The 10,000-nt window shown below is 47.1% G+C and overlaps 1 protein-coding gene across 1 annotated transcript; it reads left to right on the forward strand.

The window, feature by feature from the left end:
• Nucleotides 1-2,317: 2,317 nt before the first annotated feature.
• On the forward strand, nucleotides 2,318-5,306 carry LOC125532430 (NADH-ubiquinone oxidoreductase chain 4-like). Its single transcript, XM_048696494.1, has 2 exons — nucleotides 2,318-2,793; nucleotides 3,835-5,306. The coding sequence occupies exons 1-2, from the start codon at nucleotides 2,333-2,335 to the stop codon at nucleotides 4,460-4,462; spliced, it is 1,089 nt and encodes a 362-aa protein (XP_048552451.1). The 5' UTR covers nucleotides 2,318-2,332; the 3' UTR covers nucleotides 4,463-5,306.
• Nucleotides 5,307-10,000: the final 4,694 nt, after the last annotated feature.

The raw sequence follows: 10,000 nt of genomic DNA on the forward strand, positions 1-10,000 counted from the left end.
TGTACTACTTCACTTTAGACCCGGCATATTGTATGTATCCTTCGCCCTTATTTTAAGTTCAGAGAATCCGCCTTCACCCTTCGGAGAAAACATGGTGGCCGGAGACAAGGTATGTAGATTAATAGAGTAGCTCTTACTTTTTGAATATATCATTGATCAAAACTTGGTTCTCATGGATGAAGTGTTTGAGTAGACAAAAGAAGAAGAAGCTGCTACACGAAGTGAAAACCGGTGCTAAGAGCAGGATATTCTTATCTATGAGAGAGAACTGCTTGGCCCACGATGAGAGAGAACTGGTAGAGAAGTGCTAAAAGTAAGTGTAAGTTAACGAGCATGAACCTCCTCGTTGAGCAGCCGCCTAAGCTTTCTCTTTGTTTAGAATTGAAAGAGAAGTTTTTGGTAGTGGGGTGCGTGGTGTATTAAAAGTGGATATATACCCCGGACAAGAAAGCCTTTTCTTAAGCACAAATGCAGTACTATTTTTAGCAAGCAATCTCTTCTACAATAGGCGGTCTGATCAATCCAAAATATTGAGGCTGGATTGAGATTTCTCTCTAAATCAAACCAGATTGGAATGCAGGTATAAACCAGCAGCAACCAATAGAGGAGTCAGCCGGTTATGATGCAGCAACAGGTAGACCACTCAGAGACTGAATACAGCTAACATTAGCAGCAAGTGCACCATCACTAACAGGAATCGTAATGGTCTCAAGCATGTGCTTCCTTTATTCTTGAAGGACCTTGTTTTAAACTTTCTTAATGTCAGGAAGTAGAAGTACAGTGAAATAGATCGAGTATCAAGTATATTAGTGTGTAAGGGTTTCAATGCAGACTTTGATGGGGATCAAATGGCTCTTTCTGGAATTTACTTTTGAAAGCCATCAACTAGAGAACGAAGAATCACTGTGTTCGCCGCAAGAGCAAGAGAAGAGAAAGGATTTCTCTCCTTGAAGAGACTGAACTAGACTAGTGGCCGGATGGAAGGGATGGGACTAACTACGTTCCAAAGACTTGATCAACAACATCTGTTCCTTAACTCTCTGTATCTGCCCTTTTTTATATCAACATTCCGAATTGAGCTCTACTACCGGAGCCTTTCGATAGGAAGGAATGGAATCTTATCTTACACGAGAGGCCTCTTTCCAAGCCCTCCGTGCAATCTGAATAGGATTCGGAGTCTCCTTCATTCACTGCCAAGCTCTAGTAAATATCTGAGTGAGTAAGTTATGGATCTAGTTTATGAGCAGCTTACCTAGAAAAGCAAGCAGAAGGAATAGAAGAATGAAATGCAGAAATAGGGGAAGGGCGGGTAGCATTTTCAAATGCCAGTTTGAGTGAGACAGTTTCTGTCTGGCCCCCCACTTTTAGGCTGTTCTTCCATTCTGCCTTTGTCTTGCTCTAAGCTACCTGACTTCCTTCCTTTGTTCTTCCATTCTACTTTGTATGATTCTGATCATCAGTTCTTATCGATCCCATTTTAAGGACAAATCCTGATGTTGGTAAAATATACGTGTTGATCAAGGCCAAGGACAATGAAGCAGCCATGAAAAGATTGAAGAACGAGGTATGATGATTACTTCGGACTACTTTCTGTTCTTCATGCAAATGACCATATTTTCTGTCTGCAATACAGGTAGAAGATCCTGAGTTGTTCAGATGTTTACAGGAAATCCATGGGAAAAACTACCACAACTTTGTATTAAGCAAGCAGGTTCCAGTCGTTGGTAATTTCAGGGAAGCCTACATTGGCATTGCTCCTGAGTTAGCCAAAGAGATCGCGGAAGAAGTGGATGTTATCGTAAACTCTGCAGCAAATACCACTTTTGATGTGAGGTTCGTGAAGCTATACTAGTCTTGCACCAAGGATTGCTTCCATTACTAAATGTGTAAGTTCACATTCCATAGCAATAAAAGTATTGCAACTTGCAGGTATGATGTAGCACTAGACATCAACACCGTGGGGCCATTCCGGATAATGAGTTTCGCGCAGTGGTTTTGAAGACTGAAGCTCTTCTTGCAAGTATCAACAGGTCAGAATGCCAAATAAGAGTTTCTTGTGGTCGAAATCAAATGGTAACTTGTTTCTATTAATCTCAAAAGCTTACAAACAAGCTTTAGCAGTATGTTTGCATGTCATGTTTTTGGCCAAACAGCATATGTGAATGGGCAGAGGCAACGGACTGGGCGAGGGGTGCACCTAACCCACCTACTCACTCATCAATTACGGTGTTCAGCTGACTTGCACAGAAAGACCCCTATTGTTTAGTAATTTGGCGCCCCATCTTTTGATTGACTGCTGTCAACTAATCTTTTCAATGTTCAATTCTACTCTATGTTAGAACATTTCTATGAATGCTATTTCGATCTAAGTGGTCCTATTCTCTGTCCCATGCTAGGAAGCATTACTCCTCTTTTCATTCCAAATTCTTCAATAAGACCGATACGATTGATTGGTCTGTGCGTTTCTCTTATTACTTTTTTGTATCCCCCTGTTCCTCGGATACAATTCGATCCTTCTACGGCCAAATCTCAATTTGTGGAAAGCCTTCGATGGCTTCCTTATGAAAACATCCATTTGTATATGGGTATAGACGGTCTTTCATTATTCTTCGTGATATTGACCACATTTCTGATCCCTATTTGCATTTCAGTGGGTTGGTGTGGTATGAGAAGTTTTGGGAAAGAGTATATTACAGCATTTCTAATTCGTGAATTTCTAATGATCGCCGTGTCCTGCATGCTGGATCCTCTACTATTCTATGTTCTTTCCGAAAGCGTGCCAATCCCTATGTTGTGCGGAGCTGAGCATCTTCTATTCGCTGGGATCAAGCTTTTCCTCTGCAGGGGCCTTGTGCAGTAAACCCCCTACGGGCGGTCACCCCCTATGGGCAGTCCCCTGTCGTCGTAAAGTAGTAAAGGTCCCCGTGAAGCTTTCGGGAAGAGGGGTAGTCTTGTGCGTAAGCATAGCATTTCTGGTCGAACCACCGAACCACACATCTTTTTTTGGTGGGAGGGTACTCCGAGTAGTGGGTACCTCGTAGGACCTCGACCCGCCTACTCAGGTCTTGTATGGATATGCAGGAAGGGGTGCTCCTAGGTGTGTGTAGGGGGTGTGTTTGTTCGCGAGAATGAATTCCTCGTCAAGTCAGGGGGGGTGTGGACACACTTGCGCGAATTCGGGTAACGGCTACAAGGGATAAAAATAAAGGAAACTGTACCCGACCAGGGATGGACGTAAACTCGTAAGCTACCGAGGGTAGGGATAATCGTCCAGGTCTTATTTAAAAAAAAAGCCGCCCCGCCACTGCAGGCAGGTTAGTTCCTCTGTCGTTGCCGGAGAGTTCTTGGCGAAGAGACCTTAGGATAAGTTGCTAAAACAAACGGAGGGGAGGATCGACCCGTTCAGTAGAATTCCGAAGAAAGACTGTTGGCAGCAGGTGGAGACATTTCTTTGGCCCCCTTCCAAATAAATGCGGGCAGGGTAGAGCTCGGCAGAGGGTTCGAGAATAGGGTAGGGTTTTTGACGCTCGGGTCCCCTACCACTAGTCCGGCTAGCCTTCTTTCGGGCAGGAAGTAGGCCTAAACGACGGGCGGGCATCTCCCGCTACGCAAGCAGCATTGTTCGCCACCACCCAAGAAGCAAAAGATTCGAGAGTCAAGGCGGAAAAGACAAGCATAGTGGTCTAATGACAAGGGACGACGACGGAAGGTCGGGATGGAGCCGTATGATGCGGAAGTCTCACGTACGGTTCCCTGAGAAGGGAGTGGCTACCCACTGGAGCTTCAACCAACTACCATCGGTCAATTCTGCTTTGGGGCCACCCCTGACTCTACCATCATTATAGGGGTATGGGGTTCGAGACAAAGAAAGATCAAGGCAGCATATCAGTTTTTCCTATATACTTTACTGGGATCCGTTTTTATGCTATTAGCTATTCTGTTGATTCTTCTCCAAACAGGAACCACCGATTTACAAATTTTATTAACCACTGAATTTAGTGAGCGGCGCCAAATCCTTCTATGGATTGCTTTTTTCGCCTCTTTTGCCGTCAAAGTGCCTATGGTACCAGTTCATATTTGGTTACCCGAAGCCCATGTAGAGGCACCTACGGCTGGATCCGTCATCTTGGCTGGAATTCTTTTAAAATTGGGAACCTACGGGTTTTTAAGATTTTCAATACCCATGTTTCCCGAAGCGACACTTTGTTTCACTCCTTTCATTTATACTCTAAGCGCGATTGCTATAATATATACTTCCTTGACCACTTTAAGACAGATCGATCTTAAGAAGATCATTGCCTACTCCTCAGTAGCCCATATGAATTTGGTGACTATTGGTATGTTTAGTCGGGCGGCGGCCGTTAGGTCACCTATTTTGAGTTATGGACACACAAGCAAGGCCAAAACATGTGTGCCGGGCGTGCGACCCATCAACCTACTAGCAATAGGGGAGAAAACTTAGCATGTCGCAACAAAAGCGTCGATTCGAGGCGTCAGCAAAACACCGCCGTCTGTTCCTAAAACAAAACCCCTTAGCGCCCCGGGACGGGAGTGGGGGACGGCCCTACGCAGACAGCAGCAGCACCGGCTCTACGAAGTCCGAATCGAATCTTTCGGTTGGCTTTCCCGTGAATAAGAATTGTTGGGCGCGGCGAAGCGAGCGCTTCTAGCTGTTTCGCTTGCTTCTTTCTTATTGTGGCGGCTATTATGGCGTGGCTGAAATGAACGAAAAGCGAGATGATTCAAATCGATTGATAGATGGCCTGATCTGTTCTGATAGATCGAAAGGTTTTCTATCAATAATAAGGGTTGACCTCTTTCTATCTATTGATGATACAAGATATCTATCTATTCTGGATCCATCAGAAAGAAATCGATATGTATCTGATTTTTTCTACATCGTATGTAGAGCGCCCAAGCGTTTGGCCAGCTCAGTTCTATTATCCATCGGTCCAATGCACTGGCTCATCTCATGGAGGGAAAAAGCAAATGTAGTTAGTTGTCTTGTTGTTGTTCGCCGCCTCGACACATTCCCCGGCATCGTCCCACACAGAAAGAAAGAGCGTGGAGCCCCGGCCCGACCTGTAAGTCCGCTAACGTAAAGCGAGGAGTTGAGCCTGAACTGGCGAACCGAAGTCACTTTCGTAACCATACTTCCTACAGCTAACACGTGTCCAGTCCAGCGGGAACGCGAAGCGCAAACGAACGTGAGCTGCTATACCGAATCCCCCGCTGGCCATCGGGGACCTAGTGGTAAGGCCATGATCCGCAGGGGAAGGGATCACTCATTCTTCTATTGGGGACAGGTGCACGAACGACAACTCCAAACGTCAGACATCCGCCGCCTATACCTACCGTTTAGGTGGCACCAGCGAGATCCAGCTAAGGTAAGGAACTTCGTGTCGCGGCTGCTCCACTCCGCTGCGGTCTTTTGAACTGAACTTCGTTGCCTTCCCGCGCGCGAAACGAATGGGCGCTGTGTCGTGGGTCAGTTTTGGGGCGGGGGGGCAGAGAGAGACCAGAAGAATGATTCATTTGGATCGACGAGCCATTTCGCGAATCAATAGAATGTCTCTCTATCCATATCTATTCTATCTTTATATGACGGGCCATAAAAAAAAGAAGTATTTTTTTATGGCATGCGGGATGATCGCGCCTAGTAGCCACATATCAGCTGCGCTCAATATGCGGGATTTCCGTTGGATCAGATCTTTCGCTTTGACGAATTTGGACCTAGCGAAAAGGACTCTAAGCCTTCGCGCAAACAAGCAAAGTAGAAGCAAGACGAGGAAGCGGAGCTGTCGTAGAAGCAGTAGCTTCCCCCGACAATATACAATACAACAGTAGCGACCATGAATAAAAAAGCCCCTTGTTTAACGAGTTGAAAAGTATGGAAAAAAAAGCAAGCTTCAACGCTCCCCAAGACAACAGAGCCCTCATAGTGGGGAGGGTAAAGAGCATCCAATGCAAAGCGACCTTTCATTCCCTTGTTTCGTCATGGCCCCCCCCCCCCCCCCACAAGCACCCCCAGGCGAAGGGGAGACCAGAAAACGCCTTTCGTTTTCCCCCCTTCAGCGGCCCTAGCTGCCTTCCTTAACAAGCCCTCGAGCCTCCTTTGTGCTGCCTTCCTCATAGAAGCCGTTGGGTTGACCTCGAAGGCCGAATTCAATGGTAGAGAAGGCTTTAATAAGAATTTGTCCATGAGAGACCTTCTTAAGTATTGCAAAAGAAGGGGCCTGCTGATAGAGCTGGGCGGGGAGGCGATACTAGTTATCAGGTCAGAGAGAGGCCTGGCCCGTAAGCTGGCCCCCTTTAAAAGCCATTCCTTATTAATAAGGATTTGTTATGCGCGATATGCCGATGACTTACTACTGGGAATCGTGAGAAATACAAAAACGTATCACCCACTTCCTACAATCCGGTCTGAACCTTTGGGTAGGCTCCGCAGGATCAACAACCATAGCTGCACGGAGTACGGTAGAATTCCCCGGTACGGTCATTCGGGAAGTCCCCCCGAGGACGACTCCCATACAATTCTTGCGAGAGCTGGAGAAGCGTCTACGGGTAAAGCACCGTATCCATATAACTGCCTGCCACCTACGCTCCGCCATCCATTCCAAGTTTAGGGACCTAGGTTATAGTATCCCTATCAAAGAGCTGACGAAGGGGATGAGCGGAAGAGGTCGTCTACTGGACGCGGTTCAACTAGCGGAGACTCTTGGAAAAGATGGACTAAAAAGTCCCCAAGTTAGCGTATTATGGGGGACCGTCAAGCACATCCGGCAAAGATCGAGGGGGATCTCGTTGTTGCATAGCTCAGGTCAGAGCAAGGTGCCATCAGGCGTTCAACAGGCAGTCTCACGATCGGGCATGAGTGTCCTGAAGAAGAAATTGTATACTCCCTTTGGTCGGAAGGCGGCGGGGGAAGGAAGGGGACACTGGGCGGGATCTTTCAGCAGCGAATTCCCCATACAGATAGAGGCGCCTATCAAAAAGATACTCCGAAGGCTTCGGGATCGAGGTCTCATTAGCCGAAGAAGACCCAGGCCAATCCACGTGGCCTCTTTGACCAACGTCAGCGACAGAGACATAGTAAATTGGTCCGCGGGCATCGCGATAAGTCCTCTGTCCTACTACAGGTGCTGCGACAACCTTTACCAAGTCCGAACGATTGTCAACTACCAGATCCGCTGGTCCGCTATATTCACCCTAGCCCACAAGCACAAATCTTCGGCGCGGAATATAATCCTAAAGTACCCCAAAGACTCAAATATAGTCAATCAAGAAGGTGGTAAGACCCTTGCTGAGTTCCCAAACAGCATAGAGCTTGGGAAGCTCGGACTCGGTCAAGATCCGAACAACGACGGAGCACTCAACTACATGTTTAATAAGTAGTTGTCTTTTTCTATTTGGATTTTAGCGAACAGGCGTTTACATGAGATTAGTTGAGTAGGCTTGCCTTATCTGCTATAAGATAGCTAGTTGTGTGTGCTCGAATAAGATTGTTTTAGGATTCTATTTAGTTGAATTTCTTGACTCCGCGGTGCTGGTTATCGAGTTTATGGCGCCGCCGACCATCCAAAAAGTCAAAGATGGCGTCGGCATTTACTTATTATGCTCTCTTCTAATAGTGGTCCCTTGGTATTCAGGTTGTAAAATCCTGATAGGAAAGTCGACTGTTATACCTTGTTTTTGTAATGGCCTATCTTCTTTAAAAAGCCGAAAGATAAGGATTTCGCAAAACTTTTGCGTTCCTTTTTCTTTGAAAAGAAAACCTTACCATTTTTGGGCCGCTGTTACCATTTCCATTTCCTGAACCTAAACCTAACTAATACTTAGTTGTTTCCATTTCCTCATCTGGTGATAGATCCTCATCTTCTTCTGGCTCAAATCCCTTTTTCATATCCAGGGCAGGCTTTAGGTACGCTTTAGTTTGAAATCATTAAAGATATGCTCGACCTCGTTTATGTCCATGGTATCATCGTACGTACCTTCTACTATCAACCAGATGAGATAGGGCTTTGAAAGGTCAGAGTCAGTCTCCTCTTTTTCTTTTAGGTCGTTTAGCAGTTCCCCAACCAGCTTTCTCCCCGAGAAAGCCTTCCTGAGATTCAAAGAAAAAGGTTTGAAGGTTGATCTCTGGGATCAGTGATAGTTCGGAACCAGCAAAGGGAGGCTGAAAAGCCGTAGTGCTAACGCACGCCCTGTAGTTTTGAAGCTAAAAAGACAGCAGCGAGCTCCGCGTCGAAAAGCGAAGCGAGCCGCGCTAGCGCGCTACTCTTCCTTTATGAGCGAGACTCTATCCAGATCTACTGATCTAAGAACTCCGCGAGCGAACTGAGCGAGCCATGAGGCGCCTATCGGCAAGGCTTGGAAAAGCCTTAAGTTTAGGCTCCCTTCCTTCACTGAACTGATTCACCCGGGTCCAAACCTGCTGAGCTAGCTAATTTTTCCTTTACGAGATCTCGGCTCTTCGGAATGATTGGAGAGAGCCCCGCCTCCTCTTGGTTGGTGCCGGGCCCGAGAGTGATGGGACTACTTCCTTAAAGAGCCTTTCGTTCGGGCCGGCAGGAGGGGCCCTGATCTATCAATTGAGGGAGCAAAAAACAGGCTTTGCTCCCCCTTTTTTAAATGAAGAAAGAAAGAAGGGTCGAAGTTTAGACCGCTCACAGTAGTTCTACCCATAGAAAAGATCATGAAAGAGGCGATCAGAATGGTACCCGAATCCATTTACGATCCCGAGTTTCCAGACACATCGCACTTCCGCTCGGGTCGAGGCTGCCACTCGGCCCTCAGACGGATCAAAGAAGAGTGGGGAACCTCTCGCTGGTTTTTGGAATTCGACATCAGGAAGTGTTTTCACACCATCGACCGACATCGATTCATCTCAATCTTGAAGGAAGAGATCGACGATTCCAAGTTCTTTTACCCCACTCAGAAAAAGTTTTCCGCCGGACGACTCGTAGGGGGTGAGAAGGGCCCTGACTCCATCCCAAACAGTGTACTACTATCGGCCCTACCAGGCAATATCTACCTACACAAGCTCGATCAGGAGATAGGGAGGATCCGGCAGAAGCACGAAATTCCTCTTGTAGTGAAAATAAGATCGGTTCTATTAAGAATAGGTCGTCGTATTGATGACCAAGAAAAGTATGGAAAAGAAGCAAGCTTCAACGCTCCCCAAGACAACAGAGCCCTCATAGTGGGGAGGGTAAAGAGCATCCAACGCAAAGCGACCTTTCATTCCCTTGTTTCGTCGTGGCACACCCCCCCCACAAGCACCCCCAGGCGAAGGGGAGACCAGAAAACGCCTTTCGTTTTCCCCCCTTCAGCGGCCCTAGCCGCCTTCCTTAACAAGCCCTCGAGCCTCCTTTGCGCCGCCTTCCTCATAGAAGCCGCTGGGTTGACCCCGAAGGCCGAATTCAATGGTAGAGAAGGCTTTAATAAGAATTTGGCCATGAGAGACCTTCTTAAGTATTGCAAAAGAAGGGGCCTGCTGATAGAGCTGGGCGGGGAGGCGATACTAGTTATCAGGTCAGAGAGAGGCCTGGCCCGTAAGCTGGCCCCCTTTAAAAGCCATTCCTTATTAATAAGGATTTGTTACGCGCGATATGCCGACGACTTACTACTGGGACCGATGACTTACTACTGGGAATCGTGAGAAATACAAAAACGTATCACCCACTTCCTACAATCCGGTCTGAACCTTTGGGTAGGCTCCGCAGGATCAACAACCATAGCTGCACGGAGTACGGTAGAATTCCCCGGTACGGTCATTCGGGAAGTCCCCCCGAGGACGACTCCCATACAATTCTTGCGAGAGCTGGAGAAGCGTCTACGGGTAAAGCACCGTATCCATATAACTGCCTGCCACCTACGCTCCGCCATCCATTCCAAGTTTAGGGACCTAGGTTATAGTATCCCTATCAAAGAGCTGACGAAGGGGATGAGCGGAAGAGGTCGTCTACTGGACGCGGTTCAACTAGCGGAGACTCTTGGA

Source organism: Triticum urartu, unplaced genomic scaffold (assembly GCF_003073215.2).
Source record: "Triticum urartu cultivar G1812 unplaced genomic scaffold, Tu2.1 TuUngrouped_contig_9900, whole genome shotgun sequence".
Classification (NCBI taxonomy): domain Eukaryota; kingdom Viridiplantae; phylum Streptophyta; class Magnoliopsida; order Poales; family Poaceae; genus Triticum; species Triticum urartu.